Source organism: Anas platyrhynchos, chromosome 15, assembly GCF_047663525.1.
Source record: "Anas platyrhynchos isolate ZD024472 breed Pekin duck chromosome 15, IASCAAS_PekinDuck_T2T, whole genome shotgun sequence".
Classification (NCBI taxonomy): domain Eukaryota; kingdom Metazoa; phylum Chordata; class Aves; order Anseriformes; family Anatidae; genus Anas; species Anas platyrhynchos.
Window position 1 is genome coordinate 15507768 of NC_092601.1, and position 19071 is coordinate 15526838.

The 19071-nt window shown below is 45.3% G+C and overlaps 1 protein-coding gene across 1 annotated transcript in view; it reads right to left on the minus strand.

Moving 5' to 3' along the window:
- The window catches only part of GNA12 (G protein subunit alpha 12), a 41932-nt gene extending 27501 nt beyond the window's left edge, over nucleotides 1–14431 (minus strand). Inside the window, exons 1-2 of the mRNA XM_005020110.6 lie at nucleotides 13796–14431; nucleotides 2164–2379 (exon numbers count right to left, since the gene is read on the minus strand). Of these exons, the coding sequence (XP_005020167.4) occupies nucleotides 2164–2379; nucleotides 13796–14116 (537 nt within the window). The 5' untranslated portion in view covers nucleotides 14117–14431. The remainder of the gene's footprint in view (nucleotides 1–2163; nucleotides 2380–13795) is intronic.
- Between the last annotated feature and the right edge of the window lie 4640 nt (nucleotides 14432–19071).

The window sequence follows — 19071 nt, forward strand, 5'->3', positions numbered from 1 at the left end:
AGCTTTTTATTTATTTTTTAAAGGAACTGTGCTGCTTCTAATTCCCGTGTACTCGGGCAATCAGACTTTTGCTGAAACTAGAAGGAATAGAAACAGGTTCAAGTTATTAAGGTCTCAAGAATTTGTTTAGGGAGCAATCTAAAACTAGCGCTTGTATCCTTGAAAACAAGTACATTTACAAAACTTTACTGCAATAAGAGCTTTTTTTTTTGCCCTAACCCAACAGGAGTGGGTTATGAACAGTATTTTTGGCAGCACACTATCTCTGCGTTATCGAGAAGTTAACAGTGTGTGTGCTGCAGCAGTTTCAGCCACACTAGTAGCATTAGGCAGGTTACCTGAATGTTGTCCAAAGAGACACACGATAGAATTATACCATGATGCTGAAGATGACAGTGTGTTAAATGATGATCACTTCCAAGCCTGTATGCTTTGTTTTTGTGGGGCATTTTTATTTTTTGGTATTTTCTGTTTAATTCTGCTCTCAATATAAGAGAATGCCAAGGTAGTCCTCCTAGACAGGGAATACTATTTATGCAAACTGGACCCCCTTAGCCCCCCAGTAATTGATGTAATTTTATTTTGAACCAGTATAGGGATGAACCTCCCACATGATCCCAATCTCCATTTCCCCTTAAAAACAAAACCCTTGCTTGATCACAGTGTTTCCCAGAAAAAGTAAGATTTGTAATAGGCTGCTGATGCAATTACTGCTCATTATACTGGATTCTCTTAGTAGTTGTCTCATGTTAAATGCAAGTCCCCCGTGGCATGAACCATCTTTTTATTCCACATTTGAACAGTGCAGAACAGCAAAGGCTTAGTCTGTTTCTACAGATGCTAGGAATTATGAAACAATCTATCCTTCCCCCATTCCCAGTGCTGTAACATGCAATTTGTTAACATTTTTAGCCTAAGGAAATGCAGTTTTTACTACCATCCTGTGACAATTTTACCTAGTCATTTTATTTATTCTTTAGGTATTCTCAAGATACTTCAGACAGATATCAAAGATACAAAACAGCAAGACTCAAACAGGCATCTTAGTAGCAGAGACAGATGACTCTAAGCTCTGCAGCATGAGTTTAACTACACTATTAAACACTACAAAATAAAGCAGTAGCATGAAAAAACAGACTTTCACTGGGAGTTTCTCTAGGCTTTTCTATAGTTATATCCAGTTCCTTTGTAAGAGTCTAACAATTCAGGCTTCTAACCCAACTCTTCTAAGTAAACATTCATAACATATGCAGGTATGAAGAATTTCACCTTCAGCTGATTTTAAGCATAGCTAAATTCAGTCTGTGGACAGAACACCTGAAACAAAGAATTCTACCTGCAAATTAAACCATAATCAATATTCTAGAATCACAAATCACTTATTAGAAAAACTAGGAAATCATCCCCTATCACCTTCTAAGAACTAGTTACAGTGATATTAAGTTTCATGGACCTGTACCTTGCTTCACTGAACAAGGAAGTGGAAAACAAGGAAAAACATTTCCAACTCACACAGAGAAAGAAAAAAGAGTGGATTATGAACAGCTGCTAGAAACATATTCCACACCAGAACTGCAGTTAGTCTGGTGCTACAGCACAAAAATCTAAGTAACAAGAGAGCAAGGAAGATAGCACATTTTTAAAGCTCACTGTCATCTTCCAGTTGCTTATCCAAATTTCACTTGCAGACGTCAGGATGAAAAGAAACAGCCAAATAGCAGCAGCCGGAATGGGTGTTGCATTCACTTCAAAAGATCTGCATGCAGGAATAGTTTGCCAGTATCAATATAGTGCAAGCTGGCAGGACTGGAAAGTTACAAATTAAGTGTGCCTTCATCAGTGACCTACTATGAACAGAACTACTGAGCTGCTAAAATATTTTTAGTTCAACCAATTCCTGCCTTTTTTGGTTCCTCTTGCTCTTCCAGTTTATCCAGTCATGTGCACTTTTCCACTCCCTCTTACTGCCATGTAGTTTTTCAAGTTTGGCTCCAATTACCACTTGTTCCTGCTGCTGAAGTGTTCAGATTTACAGCATAACTACAAACGGCTCATATGATGGCTAAATCTTGCACGTAGCGAGCGATCTTTCAACTGAGGAGATATTTATACAGCAGGGAACATTTTTTTTCCCCTTCCCACCACAAAACCAGTGGTACTCACCAGCTGATACTCGCTCCGACGGCTGAAGGCTTCCTTGATTCCTGAATCCCTCCACAGGGCGCCCAGTGCAGGTACATAGAGCTGGAACGTGGCAGGCTCTATGGGCATTCCAGCTTTGTTTTCAAAAGCCATCAAAAACATCCCATGCTTCTCATTCTCCGTGTACTGCCAAGGGATCCCCAGTTTGTCCCGTGCATCAACCAGAACCCTGCAGCCCTAAGGAGTCAGATAAGAAAGTCAGTGATAAAGAGATTAAAGTGTACAAAAGAACAAGGAATTAGAGGTGCTTGAAATTCAGGGTTGGTTTGGGGTTTTGTTTTGTTTTGTTAAGACCTTACTCTGGTGAGCCTGAACTCAGGAGGGGATCAAACATCATTTATTGGAACATCTCCACCCGAATTAAGACAGAAAGAGCTTGCTGGTATAAGCAGCCTAGCCACAATGCGTTTCTTCAGGTGGGAAAAAATATCAGCACCAAAACAAAGATTACTACCAACAGATTCAAAATAAAAGCAAGCACTAAATGCATAAAAAAGTGCCTGGGAACTAACTTGTGATCCTCACCGATGTAGTTTTAAACACAGAAACAGAGCACCATACCAAGCCAGAAAGATCCTAGAAGCACGTTGCTGTAAAGCGTGGTTTTGACATGATCTACTTGGATGCTATAAAACACAAGAAAATACGTCTATCCAACTTGACAGACTTATTGAAAATTTACTGTAAATAAGCATCTTCTGTTGAGAGACCTTCATCCAAGCAGTTCGTTCCAGTAGGAAAGCCTAGCGGCAAGGAAGCTGGAGACTCTGGAGGGATTTCAAGCTGCTAGGCTGAGTAAAGCAGCAGCAGTTTTCCATCAGCACCAGCTAACTTTTCCAGCTTGCCACACGTTTGATAAGTCATGACAGATATGTTTTGATATCCCAATTCTGAGGGGGGGGAAATTAAAATAAAATAAAATGAAGGAAGGTGACCCAGTTCTCTAATTTAACTCAGGATTACTGAGACCACTCAATTGCACGTTTTACCATTTTTACGGAAACTTAATTTCTTATTCATGGCAAGGAGCCAAACACATGAGGTTAAATAACTTTGAAACTTCAGCCTTGAATCTAACCACACCTGTGCTTATTGGCTTCAGATGGGCAGTACTTGTTTCTCAATAGTAAGAATCATTTTAAAACTGGATAAATCTGTTAATGGTGGCTTCGCATCTCAAGCACTATCTGATTCACAAGATCTGTGTGTTGTACTAAACATCTGCTTACTGTGCTGATCTTTTGGTTTAACAGTTTATGAAAACAAAAATAAAAACCAAAACTGAAGCTTTGTTTCCACAGCTACGCACACAAACCTCTGCATCATGGGACCGACTCCTTTCTGTACACTTTAAGCTACCAAGATGGCAAGCATGTTTTTTCAACTCTTGAACCTTTCATGCCTCCAGTCCCTTAACAGCCCCACACAACACAAACAGTAACTTTTCCAATAGAAATTAAGATTGGAAAGGGAAGTGAGAAGCAACTTCAGTTTGAGTGTCACAGAACAAGAACACAAAACGAAGCATCTCGGTTGTCACTGTGGAAGTGTTCCTGAAGTGCAGTCTCCCAGAAATGTAAATATTTGGTTCTCTGGTGATTGTTACTTTCTTTTTATAAAGTAGAGAACAGATCCTGACAATACCATGGAAAGACTAAAATTGAATGTATTTACAAGCTGCTGGTTTAAGTTCCAGATGTAAGTAACTATTTGGTAACTTTGCTGGACAGACCAAAAGCCCACTCTCATTCCTAGTTAGAGTTTATTGCTTTATTAGCACAAGTCCTGAGATTTGCTTTATTTGAACAGTGTCAATAAATGCAAGCCAGAAGGAAAAAGAACCACTCGCAAGGTTCCCTCTGAACCGCAGATGCCCGCACTCCAGGACTTGAGATGCTTTTGCAAACCCATCACTTGCACTGGGCTCTGTCCGGGTGCAAAGTCCCCCCCGTCCCCAGATGAGAATTTCACAAGGAATTTTTTCCAAAACTTTGTGGTTAGCAGGGCCAATGGCACACCGCTATTTCTAGATGCTTAATGCCATGTTTCTTTCTGTGCCAGAAGTCGTGTTGATGGACAGAAACAGTTAACTGGGGCTCTGTCCACACGCAGGGCTCAGCCGGCTCCGATCTTTCACCTGCCCCGGCTCCAGCTCCCGCAGCCACCGCCCGGCTCAGCCGCAGCTTTTCCATCTTCCAGCGTCCAGATGGATTTAACTCTTCACCAGCTCACGGCTACCGCAGTCCCCTAAAAGCATCTAAAGCGAAAGATGGCAGGATCGCTGAGTTCCCACCGAGATGAAGCAGCATTTGGACTTGAGACTCGACGCCTTTCCCCATACCGTCACTTTGCATTTTACTGCTCCCGCCGGGGACGTGCAGGATCTCGAGAGGCTGTTGTTAAGGAAAATTTCATCATTTGTTTGGAGAAAACCACAGAGCAGAATTTCAATCAAGGGCGTAGAGACTGCTCCGGTCCCAGAATAGTCACTTATCTACTGGCTGCAGCTCCTTGGCAATGCAGGTTTGAATCTCCCTGGGGCAGGAGAAGGAATTAAACCTGGATCCCACAGACCCTACGCCGTGCATTAACCACACGGTTACCCACGGGGTGCATGTGGCATCAGCATCGTCCTCCCACTGTTTTAGAGGGAGGATTGCCACCGAGTCACGTACAGGGACAGAGCTGGGACCAACTGGCAGCCAGAGGCAGAGCCATCAGCACTGACAAACACAGACACCTGCAGAAACATACAGGACAACCTTAAACACTGAATGAAGAGCATCAAAAATAGGAAATGGGGTACCAGGAATGCTGTCCTGGACATCCACAGGAACAGCACCTCTCAAAATCAGAATTTACAGAACACACCAGCTTTGACATTGCTACCTAAAATGCATCACGGGTAGAAGCTTGATGTAAGAAGAACAGCCAGGGTTTCTTACCCCCAACTCTTAGCAGTTAAAAATGTGACTCAGCAAGGTGCCCCAGTAAAGCAAGCCTAAACCAAGTGTTCCTGCATCCTCACAAAATGATAAATGCTCCGAGCAGATGTCACAAAAACAAGGACAAACATCTCCAAAATTACATCTCATGTATGGCTCTTCTCTCATTTCAGAGTAACTCTGCTGTTTTGCTGCCACAAGCACTGCATAATCCTTGCCCCAATAATCTGCAGCACAAGCTGCCATAGGACAGGCTCCCTCCTTCTGGAAAGATTTCCATACCTCTTTCCTCCAAATAACCCACCCTCACAGGAGCCAGCCAGCAACTCTTCTTTTGGTAAAACTGCTCAACAGCTTATACACGCCGGTGATGCCTAGAAGTAAACATTTCGTTTAGAAAATGGAATTTCCTTAAAATACCTAGATTTTGTATCTATCTTAAAATAGCAAAATACATTATTAAAGTATGTTTGTCAAAACTCAGTTTGGACTCATACCATCAGTAAAGATTAAAAATAGCCAGTGTCATTGCATGTGCAACCCTTCCTCCCGAGTTCTGGCAACAAAGGTAGCAGCCTTCAACTGCAGTAACCATTTCACAGTAAGGCTTCCCAACACTGAACATTTTTCCCCTTTTCTACTCTTCAAGAAATTAACAATTCACTCTTTCATTCGGAAGAGTGAATATTGCCCGTTACTGTAACATTTTCTAAACTGGCATACAGAAAAAAAGTGGCAAATGCTTTTGATATGAAATAAACTTCCTAAGAGCTCAGCTGATCTAAAGCTTTTGTGCTGCAAAGCAGGACACAGACTATGCACAGGTGCGAAGAATACAAATTCACAGCTAAGGATACTGCCAAGCATTAAAAAAGGCAAAACAGCAGCATACGAGAAACACCAGGTAAGAAATAGCAAAGTTCTCTGCCCTACTCCTCTCCTAGTGATTTTTAACACGTACAAGTCACTGCACAAACCCCTGCACACACACAACCTGAACAGAGAGAGGGTGGAACCAAAAAAAGTACACCAGGGGTGTGCTGTGATCCGTGTCACGAATTATCTTACATTGAAGGAGACACCAAATAGATATAGAAACCTACAGCTTTGAAAAAAGATAACTAAGGTCTGACACACCAGAAATCTATAGAAATTGCAAACTACTTAGAGACAGGGAATACAGAAGATTATTCCACTACCCCCCAGTACACAAGTACTCCTGGCACAGCAGCACAGCTCAGTTCAACTAAAAGCAGGGTTTTCTCCTACCCACCCCAAGTGAGCCTAACAGAGTTACAAAGGATGCTGGCCAAAAGAACACATGGACTCCGAAAGCAACCAAGACAAATTGACAGCAGAGTGCTCCAAGAAGGACTACTCAGTTACATTCCAGATGCGACTCCTGGCTCAGGAAGTTTCCGAAACCCACAGCTGCCAGAAGAATACACCAAAATATCACATTGCCCTGCTCTCCTACCCATTCTTTTCCCCTCTCACGTCAGAGACAAAGCGCTGGATCCTTGGCCTGATGGAACGCTCAGCAGAATGTTTACTCCTCACCAGCATGAAGGTTTTATGATCATTTCCACAAATGTTGGTTAAAGTATATTTTGTCTCCTTCGCTTCTCAAAGTGCTTTGAAACAAATCAGGGTTGTTGGCCAACCCACAGGCTGAGTGAGCACAGCGCAGTTAAGCCCCAAGCCATGCGTCTAGGGGTCACTTGTAAGCAAACACAGGTTGGTCCATGCCCAAAGTGACAGTGAAGTGACTCAGAGAACTGAGTATTGTAGTCAAGGGTCTAGAGATAACATACAAAAATAGTCAGAAAAGCCTTCTGCACGGAGTTGTCCCTGAATCCCTGCATTGAACTACAGCTGTGTATGAGGTGTCAGACAGCACAGAACTGCTACACACAAAATCCTGCTGCAGATGCTTTTTTTTAAGCTTTCTTTTTACACCGCCCAACCTGACACCAAAGCCCCAGATGCCCAGCAACCATGTCACTTACAGAAATGGCTGTCACAAGAGAAACGCTGATCATCGCCTAGTGCTTTATCAGGAGACTCCAAATCACAGCTCGCAGGCAGCGCCGTCTTCCTATGGCTTTCACGCTGCAGGCAACAGGGAGATTGAAACGTGTTTCCTGCTGTGTGTTTTTCTTCATTGTTGTTGACAAGAAACTGGCAATGTTTGGGGATCACAATTCAGGGAGACCAATATAGAGCTGAGCTAACGCTGAAGGGAGCGCTCCCACCTTGGTAAGATATTTCTGCTGTGCCCTGGTGCCAGGGGAACGGCACGACACGATGCAGCTGGGTGAGCCGGGGCCAGCTGGACTGGAAGGCTGGACCAAAAAACTGCAACAGCTTCGGGACTGCTGGTGCCAGCACGAGAGAAGAAGGCTCAACCTCGCAGCCCTAGATGGGGCTGGCTTTTTTAGCAGCAGCAGCTCTTACTGGCAAACAGAGATGATAAAATGTAGCCTGTGTGTGTTTTTAGAAAATAACTCTTTACGTTCTAAAAGAAGACATTTTCAAATACGAGTTTGAACAACACAATTGTCAGTGCTCCTAAATATACTCACATTTTTTATTTTTATTTTTTTTACTGCCGGCTGGAAAACTGGGATAAAGGTGATCCGCTGCTAACAAAGTTAGCTGAAAGACAATCAGATTCACACAGCACGCTATCATGAAGGCATTAATGGTGTTTTTATTTGATCTATGCCCTTGGAACTTGATATCCAAGCAGCAGCAAAGAACCCAACGCCCTTAAGGATGAGGCTTCGTATCACAGAGCAGTCCCTCCAATAACTGGGTACAACCTAGAGGGGCATCCCTCCTGGCAACATGGTTCCACCCTCTCCTGTTTGATGGCTTTGTCATTTTTGGAGCCCACAAACCAAACACCAACCAAAGCCTCATCAGAGATGCAAGGCAGGGGAGGAAGCAGCACCAGTTGGCCAGCAGAAGGCTCAGCAGTTGTGTGCTTTTTCGACATTCCCATATCCCAATCCCAGCCAGGTCTGAGCAGGGTAGGCAGTGAAGGTGACCTACCTTCCAGCTCAACACACAAATAAAAACCTGAACAAAGGGAAGGAGTCATTTACTTAGTCCATGGGAACGCAAACATTGAGCAGCATTTGGATTAGCCACTGAATCTCTGACCTGGGAGCAGCAGTATGTCTGCTTGTCTGGCGGCTCTGAAAAGAGTCCTTGTCTTCCACTAAATCCAGCAAAATGACGATAAATGCAGAAGAAAAAGAGTCCTCTTGATGCAAGCTTTACTTGCAGCTAGGCACAAAGTAGTGAGACAATTTACCTCGGAGGTGATGAGTAATGCAGGACCTTGAAAAAGGTTCCAAGTTAGCACTCCCAGAATTACATTACTGGGTTGCTCCTTTTCCTGAGACTGTCGTCCTTGTACCTTCATGCCTTCAGTGGGGCTGAAGCAGCACCTGCAGTTCCAGGGCTCTCCACCCCAGGACAGGATCCGTTGTCCCCAGCCCCACGATGAGGCAAAGACACACACACAAGTGAAGGAAACTCATTTGGCAACCCTGCAGCCCCATGGCTTACGCTCTCGGCTTTTCCTCTTTCTGTGATTTGCATTGAACTTCTTAAAATAATGCCTGCTAGTCTGCTTTTGCTCTGAAATTGTCTTGTACACACTCCTAGTAGCAGAATCTGGAGATTTCCTTGCCAATACTGTTTCCAAGTGAATTATAAAAATATATATGTACCGAAACAGCTGAATGCAATGCACGCTCCCAGATTTAGTCACTCAAGTGACTAAATTTTTGTCTGGAAAACATCAAAGTATGTGTCTCCAGTCTCCAGGGACTAACTCATGTTCTGCAAGACTAATGACTACATCACAAGAGCACTGTAGGCTCTGTTTTGGAGCAACAATTAATATTTATCACTTACTACTGACCATTATTCCTCTTCCACTGTCCACCATGGGGAACTTTGCTCTCTAACCCACCCTTAAAATGTGAACAGACCACCAGATGTGATGGAATTTAGGTTTAAGACAACATCCACATCAAGTGGAAATTACCAAGTGTTTCATTGATCAAATGAACCTGGAACAAAAAGACGACCCAGAAGTTTGGCGTGTTTATTTTCCCTCATGTTTGTGAATACTGTTTTTCATATTAAAAGAGCCACCAAAGAGTCAAAGCACGGAGCATAGATAACCAGATTTAAATACCAGTTCTAACACGGAGCTTTAGCACTTGCACGTTAAATTTAATAGAAAAGCTCCTGATTAGCCACAGCTCCTCCCGAGCCTTCTCCTTCACATTCCTCTCAAAGGAAGCTGTCCCAGTGGAAATTTGACAGACGCCATCCTGCAACAAACAGCTCGAGTGTAGGCAGGCTCCCACCTACAGACTGCGTGTCATTAGCACCTAACAGGTTACCCAATTCATTTTGATGTAAACCCAGAGAAATTGGGAGTCAGTTCAGCGAGCAGCAAGAACTCACATATCGGAAAGACCTCGGTCCCCCTGTGTTTGCGGGCTGTTAGAAGCAACACATTTGCATTGTCAGTGACTCGCAGTGCAGCTCATCTAAATTTGGGAATCCTCTTCCCACTTCCCAGAATGTGTGCTTGACTGAAACCAGCAAGTTGCCAACAAGATTTTTTTAATCCAGCAATTATATTTGGTAACTCATTAAAGGTTTACTTCTGCTTGGAGCCGACAAACACAACAGGAGCCCATTCAAGGCAGGGGGTACCTGAAACAACAGAGCAGCAGCAGTCTGGGTTTCGGTACCAGCTCAGACGTCCAAAGTTCTTAAGATGGACTTCAGCACAGGCTACGCGTTTTGCCAGCTTTGTTGTTACTTACACAGACTCAACCCATCGGGGAGAAACGCTCTCAGGTATGCCCACGTGTATTGCAGCTACATCCAGAAGTCCCGAAGATATATCCTCAGGGAGTTTGCATGTTTGAGACCTTTGGTTGTTCCTCCCCCCGTCAGAGCCCACAAGCAGTTACACATCACTTCCTGAGCAGTCCTTTCCTCCGCGAGGCCAGGCTCCCAGCTCTGCAGCCAGCCGGCCCGACTCAGCCCACAGACACCAAGAAAACACTCGTAGATGTATTGAAACTTCGGGCTGGCCGTTGCAATCTCAACATAGAAAATACTGCTACCAAAAATATCAACAGATCATACTTGAGGCTTTTAAAAACTGATTTTTTTTTTCCCTCCCTTCAGATTGAGATCTCCCAAACATGCTGCTGCAAGCACCACTCTGGTGCTCGTACATTAATTATTTTCTTACGCAGCTAAGCTGGGTTTCTTCAAGCAGCATGCTATTCTCATACTTGAAACAAAAAAACATTTAGACAAGGAACATCAGAGTCGTGATTCATCGAGTCCCTAAGCGCTTTAATTGTTATCAAAGGAAGCAAATAGAGCAGAGCAAGGCCACCCCTTCTATTTCGGAAGGTATCAGGAGATCACCCCTCCAGTTACAGCTAGAAGGTTATCAAAACACTCACGTAACACCACCAGGTGTTGCTCAGACTTGGGACTTAGGGTACACAAAGGTTTTTGAAGCTTCTCTGTTCCCCCAAGAGCTGTCCTGAAGCTCACGCTGCAGCATGGCCCTGTCCTACCCGCCTGCCTCCTCCAGGTGGGTGTGCTGAAGCCGCGAAGCCTGTGTACTCATACCAGGACATTAACACTGCTGCTTTTCACTTCAATCACCAAAAAGTTCCAAAAAGTTACTTTGAAACTTAGCCTCGATTAACAAGCAAAACCCTAGTTAACCGATGACTATTTACCTTAAACCAAAGCAAAACTAATGTATTTGAAGACGGCCCCACAAACGCCAGAAAAAGCTAGCGAGGCCCTGAACTATCACCTGTCCTGAATGGAAAAGTAAATCCTGTACCAGGGATTTACTCCATTTTAGCAGTTTGTTTCTAACTAGGGTTTCCCAAGGAGGAGGGGAGGAGAAATGGAGAGAAAGGAGCAAGGAAAGCTGAAAACTCAAAGTCGAAGCCGACAATAATGTCAATTCACACTTAGCACCATTATTTCCAGAGAGGTTTCGGGTTCTGTTCGCTCAATCAGTTCCTTTGGTTTCCAAGAGCCATGTAGACTGCTGAAATACTACTGCAATAAGCACTTTAGAAATATCAAGTACTGCTGAGAGACTAGTAATCCTCTCTCCTTCAGACAGAAGTTTAGTCATGGTTGGAAAACGAAAATTGACCATTTAATCCCGGAGATTTACACTGCATTTCTATCTCAGATCTCAGCGCTGTAGGAGCTTAACAGAACCATTACTTGATGACGCTGAGAACTGAATAGAAAAAGGGGTAAGGTTGCTGCAGCTGTACTCCGCAACGTCCAACAGATTTATATGCTGTTCTACACGACCATTTACATTTCAAGTGGTCCACATATCGTGTTAAATTAAAAATTGATCTTAAACCCCTTCTTGTAAGTTAGCTACACAGTGATCTCCGCTCCACTTAGTGTTAATGGATGATCGCTCGAGTCTGAACTTCCTGAAACACGGGAAATAACTTGTAGTCTAAACACTGCTATAGAAAGAATAGCAATCAGATTCACTTGACAATTTACATTGTCCGAGAAGCAAAATTAGTTTACTTAAAACATTTTATGGTTTTCCACAGAACCGTAATACAAGAAAGCGTTACACTACGCTAAATTTCCCTGACAACATCACTGTTTTAAGAGCCCCCTAAATCTGTCTTGGTACTTTTCTTCTTCCTGATGATTGCAGCAGAATTTCAAGGTGTTATCAGGATTCTTTCAGATGGGTAAGAAACAAACAGAACATCTACTGCCTTCTCCCCAGTCCAGTCTCAGACCTTCCCATCAGAAAACATTTTGTTTCCTCTGTTTGCTCTTTCCCCTGCTGCATGCTCTTTCCGTAGCAGCTATTCCCAAGCCACTCCCCAAAACTATGGATGAAATACAAACTGTATTTTTACACAAGCGCCATCTCTGTCATCCAGAGAAACAAAAAAGCAGAAGTTCAACGGACACTGTACACGTACCTACAAGGGTGCCATACCCTAACACTCCCAAACCATGATCTGCAATGCCAAAAGGGCTTTCATTAAACCCTGTTATCTCCCTTTAATAATACCTCCATGTTTTACTTTGATGATTGGGAGGCTTAAAAGAGGTGTTCAGCTGACAACGCTCCATGAAGTGCTGTAACTACTGGTCTTGAAATCAGAACACCAGCCAGCTACCTTGAGGACCCGGATTCCACAGATTTGCCCAAAGCCATCCAGCAGACAAGTGCTTCAAGTGTGTCACTCAGCTTCCCCAAGATGATGGAGACACTTTCCTTTCCTAGGCACAATAAATTCTACTGCTGAAAGCTGTATACTTTCTTTATACATAAAATATTATAGTATTTTAACCATAAATAGTATTGCTTCTATAACTTAAAGAAGAAAGTCTCATCAAGTTGTTGTTTCCACAGATCTCTACCTTAAAAGCTTCTGTTACTACTTTAAAATAGTAGTACCACTAAATATACCAGTGACAGTGCCAAAATAAGCATCGTCCTCTATGATAAGAATCCTTGCTTCTAGTTATACAAATAAAAAACTTGTAACAACGCTTTTTTTCCACCTAAATTCAATCAAAGAAAGGCTTCTGAACTTCGACTTCCTTGCAGTTAATGGGCCTGTAACTCATGTATGTGCTCATGTAATAAACAGCATGCTCCAAAACTGGACCAAAAAAGTAAAGGAAAAGAAAATCAGCCAACAACGTTCTGGTTCACTAACAGAAGTTAAAGCTTCTTGACAGGGTACTGGAATTCTTAATAACCAAGAATCACTGTGTATGCGTGCACTTATTAAGGGCGTATAAGCTTCTATTCAAAACAAATCTGGAAATTCAGAAGTCACTCTTGTCATCCTTAACTTAGACAGTTGCCTTCACTCAAGTTTTCTATGAGGTATTAGAGTGCCTCACAAATCCATGTCCATAAAAGAATGGAAACAATCCTACAAGAAAGCCTAAGCAGTTAAGTAGCCGTCTCTAGTCTTTTAGAGAGATTATGACGATTACAAGAGAGTTATTCATAAGTAATGTATTCACACATCTTCAATGATATTCTGGAACACAACCCCTTCTACCTGAACAGGGCATCAGAGCTGGTTCCCCAGAAGGGCACAGCAGTTGTCAGGGATAATTTCCCTTCATTGTCTGAAGACCAAGAGCTCAACTTGCCAGCTCTGCCAGTAGCCTTTACCTTCTCCAGTCACTAAAGAAATGTACCGCCAGCACTAAGAGCACAAGCACCAAACAATAACCTTTTTGCAAAGGCACCGAAACGAAGTTATTTTGATGTCTGAGCTACACTCGGTGACACCCCACAGCACCCAGCTTGAAGGACCTATGTCCCACAGACAGTTTCAGCCACAGCACACGCACCGGGACCGTGTTTCACCTCACCCCGGGGTGCACAGAGACCCCTCCTCGCTCCTCCAAACCCTGAAGCCCCTCCAACTTTTCCCCCGACTCCTTTTCGGCGAGGCCCTGGGGAGGGGGGGGGCGATCCGGGAGCCGCTCTCCGCGGGCACACAAAGGGCAGCGCCTCGCCAGGCACCTGCCCCCCGCGTCTCGCCCCTCACCTTGAGGATGTTCTCGTAGATGGTGGCCCGGAACTCCAGCAGCGCCTTCTGGTCGAACTCGCGGCCGTGGATGATCCGCATCTGCTTGAGGAAGGTGGACTTGCCGCTCTCGCCGGCCCCCAGCAGCAGGATCTTGACGAGGCGCCTCACCGCCCGCCTCTCGCGGGCCAGCATCGCGTCGATCTCCCGGCTCCTCCGCCTCGCCTCCCGCTCCGCATCGCGGCTCCGCTCCTTGCCCTCTCTCCGTGCCTGCTCCGGGCCTCGGCCCGGGGCCTCGGCGGGCAGCAGGCAGCGGCTGAGGGTGCGCACCACGCCGGACATGGCGGCGGAGGGGGACGAAGGAGGGGAGGGAGGGAGGGGAGGGAGGGAGCCGCCTCACGGCGCCGCGCCGAGCCCCGGCTGCGCGGCCAGCATCGGGCGGAGGCCGCCGAGACGACGACGACGACGACGAGGAGGAGGAGGAGGTGGAAGGGGGGCGGTGGCGGCGGGGCGCGGCCCGCAGGCCCGGGGAGGGGGCTCCGGCGGCTCGCTCCGAGCCGTGGGGGCGCCCAGGGGCCCGGGCAGCCGCCCCCCGAGCGCCGCGGCCCGGCCTCAGCCCCGCGGCCGCTGAGGGGGTGCAGGGAGGGGAGGGGAGGGGTTGGGGGGGGGGGTGTCAGGGAGCCCCCCGGTGGCTTCAGGCGGCCGGCGGAGGGAGGGGCTCCGCCCCGCCGACGCCGCGCCTGGTTGGGCGAGGGAAGCGTCGCTCAAAGGGTTCTCGGCTCTGATTGGATAAAAGCGCCGTGAGGGGACGGGGGTGCGAGGGGGAGAGGGCGGGGGAGGGAGGGGCAGGGCGGGGGAGGGGGAGGAGCCTCGCGGAGGGAGGCGGGGCAAAGCGAGGGAGGGCCAATGGCGGGCGTGGGGCGGAGCGCGGTGGTGGAGGAGGGGGCGTGGCCTGCGCCGGGCTGGGGGGAGAGGGGCGGTCGGCCGAAGGGGGCGTGGCGAAGGGGTGTGACGTCAGACCGCGACTCCAGGGTGTGACGTCAGGTCGTGACGTCACGTTGCAGCCCCGGCGGCCGGGCCGTGAGGGGCCCCACGGCCTGCTGCAGGCCTGTCCTGTGCTTATTGCTTTGTTTCTGCTTCTGATAGTCTGTGTCATAAATACCTCATCCAGCTCCAGCTGTTTTGTGCTCCCCAGGCCTTTACCAAGCGCTGGGGAAGGCCTAGGCAAAAGAGACGAAAATAAACAAAAACCCTCCCTGGGAGTGCCCACTCTGAGTGTTAATCACACCGAGGTGCTGTTGTCAGCTTCCCCAAAGAGCAAATCTTTTTCTCCTTGCCAAGAGAGAGAACTGAAAAACACCTTTAGGCATTGCAGTAGTCAGGAGAACAACACAAAGCCACGAGCCATTCACTACAACACACAATATGTCTTGAAAAAGCTGTTTCCTCTCGCAGGATCTTGCTCTCTGACTGCACTTTGAGGCAGCACAGCTCATTCCACCCTAAAACACTGCTGCAATTCACCACATTCCCCGCTGGAGGTCGTCATTGCCCCAGAAGAAGCCAGCCAGAGCAGGACGATGCAAACAAACCAGCCCCCAAATCCCCCATGCTCTCAGGCCTGATTTTCAGAGCAGCTGAGCACTCAGGACTCCCGCTGGAATCCACAGAGCCTGAGCTGCCTGAAAATCAGACCCTATGTAACTGTGAAGTGCCCAGATTGGTATTTTCTGATTAGCTCCCTTACTCCTGCCCCACTAGCTTTGTCTGCGCACTGCTTGAGGTCCTCTTCAGACTTCTGAGCTTCTGAAAGTATTTGGCAGAGAATTCAAACAACTGTGAAGTGCAACTCCCGTGATAGGCCTGCCTCGTCTGTAAGTGAGAGCGAAATTATGGTATACAATAACCTCATCAGACAAATCAGCTACCATATGTCCTTAGTTCTCTATGCATCCATCCATGAAAGCAGCTTTCAATAGCTCACATCTAATTGTCAAAAGGAAAAGGTCCACCCCTCCCTCTTTCCCCCGCAGCACTGTTGTTGCTCATCTAATCATTCAGAAGCTGCTCTAAAAACAGGACAAAACAATTTTGTTTACTACTGCGGAGCTGCAGCAGTACGCTTTCTGTTACCCTGCTGAGGGACTGGGCAGAACCTCACAAATGCATGTGGTGATCCCTGCTGATGTTTCTGCAGATATTTTGTGATGAGCGTAAGCAGTAGGTGTAAGCATCCATGTAAAAGCTTATAAGAGAGAGGTCTGTACTCAGTCTCTACAGCTTCCCTTTCTCCATTTCCTTATCATTTACTAGTTTCATGTTTCAAAATTCCAAGTTCACCTCCCTCTTTTGGGCTTGTACTGTTTTTTGTACACCTGCTTCTATTTCTCCCTCCTTCAACTCCCATGGATGTAAAGAAAGAAAAAAGGAGACTGAAAGATGGAATAGAGGAGAGGAGGCTAGAAAGAGGCAGTGAGGGCAACATGATTTCCATTTCCCTTGTTGGCTACAGACTTTTAATGAGCAGGAAAATGAATATGAATTATGATCGGGAAAATTGGGAGCTCTTGCAGCACAAAATTCTGTGCCCCCGGGGTCTGCAAACAGACGGCAGAAGATCAAGGCTGAAAAGTTGTATGGGACTTGGAGAAGCTGTTGGATTGCTTGTACATACAGACCTTACTGCAGCTGGGCATGACATCTGGTCAGCTCAGGCGGATGAGCAAGAAGTTATGGAAGTAGCCCTGATATTGAACACCAGTCTGTAAATCCTGTGATTTCTGTGACTTCTTCAGAAAGTTCATACGAGGCTATGGCCTCACTGATGAATGTCAGCACGAAGTACAGGGAATGAGGAAGGCTGAGGTGCCTGAACTTGGTTCTCTCTGTGTTTCAAGTGTCACTTATTTCTGCTTGGGTTGAGCACAGAGGGGATATATGGATTAAGCCCTTGAAAGCATGAAGAGCTATCTTTCTAGTGTCTTGAAGCCCATAGTTGACCAACCCCAAATTCTTCCTCAGCCCCCTGGATGATGGCCCATTCTTCATCCAGCCTGCTGTGACCCATGCCTTAAAGACTATATTCTGTGCTCTGAAAGTATGACACAGTATGAAGGTGGTACTACTACAAAACTGAATGTTAGTCCATACCTGAGACACTGCTCTTGTCTTCCTGAGCACTACCAGACACTGTCACTGCCAGGAAAAATATTTTGCTCAGTGAAACTGGAAAGCAAAGCAAACAACAATGAGGCTATGCCTACCAGCTTGCAGTACAGCACCATGCAGCAATATTAGAGCTAGCTCGAATGCAATTTAAACTTCAGAGTTTAGGCACGAAACTGGCAATCTTTAGACAACAGCAAGATAAAGTATGCACTAATGGAATCACCTGAGCTGATATATCACCCACCTTGTCCTTTCTCACCACTGTGCTAGATGAGCGAACTGAGTCAAAATACTGAACTGTTGTTACCACAGGGCAGAAGTACTCCCAGCTTAGCCGGACTTGTTAAAAGATGTTGGGGCCCTTGAATTGCTCGTTGTGCATTCAGACAGCAAAGCTTGTAGATCTTAAAAAGATTTATGATCTAAGCTCCTTTTGCTTCTACTCCATTGTTGAGATCGTGACTCTGCCTATCTGAGGAGGTGCAGGAGTTTATATGCACTTCAAGCCCTTACCTAAGCTGGTAGATTTGTAATGTTAAAAGAGCTATATTCTGCTTACTGCATTCTCAGGGGTTTTATGCAGCTTTTTCAATGGCCACCTCTCTGCACACTCCCCACAGCAGCATGAAAAAAATAGAAAAACTGAATAATGTTCTCCTGTGGAGGAATAAAACAAAAACAGTTCAAATAAATCAACTATTTTCTAGTAACCTCATTAAGAATATGGGAACCTTCCAGGACTAATACAGTAGTGTTTTGCTATGGGTACTGACACCTTAGCTGGATGTTTTCTGCAAGTCTTTATGATCTCTATTGTAATTTGCTCTTTTTCAGCAGTCCCAGTTCTTTGAAGTGATTGCAGTCTCAACTCCCATCAAGTCAAAGAAAACTGAAGTAGTTTGGCATCTCTCAAAAAATACATTTAAAAGGGAATTTGTTTCTCAGTATTTGCATTGTCCCTTTTAACATTGCTTTAATATACAGTTGTTTTGTACATGCATTTGTTTTTTTGACCCAGATTTGCCTAAACTTCTTGAGCTTCTAAGCATTAACATCAAGATATTGCAAACAGGCCTAGAAAAAGAACATGAAAACCATAAACAGCCTCATAATGGTATGACTGGAAGAAGAATGGAGGACCAAACAGTGTTTTCAAATTATAATTGTTTGATATCAGAGTATTCTGATTTTTAATTATATTTTCTTTTCCCTTTGCTATCTCTGCAGGCAGGGAGGCTGCAGAAGGTTTCGTTCATGCTTCTTGTGGGTTTGCAAACATGGATTCTCTCACAATTGCCCAGCCCAGATACCAACAGGCAGTAAAAATGCCAAAATATGCTGTGAGGCAAAGTATGCCTGCTTCTTTTATTAAATTTGTAGCCACAGTGTTTTTCTTTTCTGTGTGATATTTTCATCTTCTGTCCCACAGAGAATACATTACTCATATACATAAAATATGTGAGTCGTGGCACTTCTTGTAGTTAATTTTCACTGTTTTCAGCCTGCTTGACAGTAGCCTGTTCTCCTTCATTACACACCAGCCAACGAGTGGATTAGTTTACTTTCAAAACACAAAACCCCATATTAATCCCTGAACAATTAATTATTAAGAGAAGACAAGCATACTTTTAACCCATGCCGTGGCTTTTCTACTTATTTCATATAAGATGGCATGATCTGTGTAATTCCAGGCATGTCCTGCTAAGCATCCTGCAGACTCTAAGTTCTTAATGTGAAGTTCCCTTGGTTGTGCACAGGGACGATGTGCCTTGGTTCGGGGAGTTTAGAAAGATCAGAAAGTGAGGTTCTGCTCAAAGGTGCCCTCAGAAGGCACAGAAACTGGGCCTGTGGGGTCTGAGCGGGTTTATATCCACATGAGGTTATGTCTCAAAAGTCCTTGCTTCTGAGTTCTAAATCTGGAGACATTCCTAGAGCCCCAAGTGACAGAACAGGCATATGCTGGCTAGAGCATACATCCCTAGCATGCACAAGAAGTCTGGCATCTAAGAAACAACATAAAACCAGCCTTAGGTCCTAAATATGTTTGGAGCTCTGATTTTGAGTACAAAAGCCTCAAACGTTAAGCAGTATATCCAATTCAGATGCCTGTTTCGTTTAGATGTCTATGT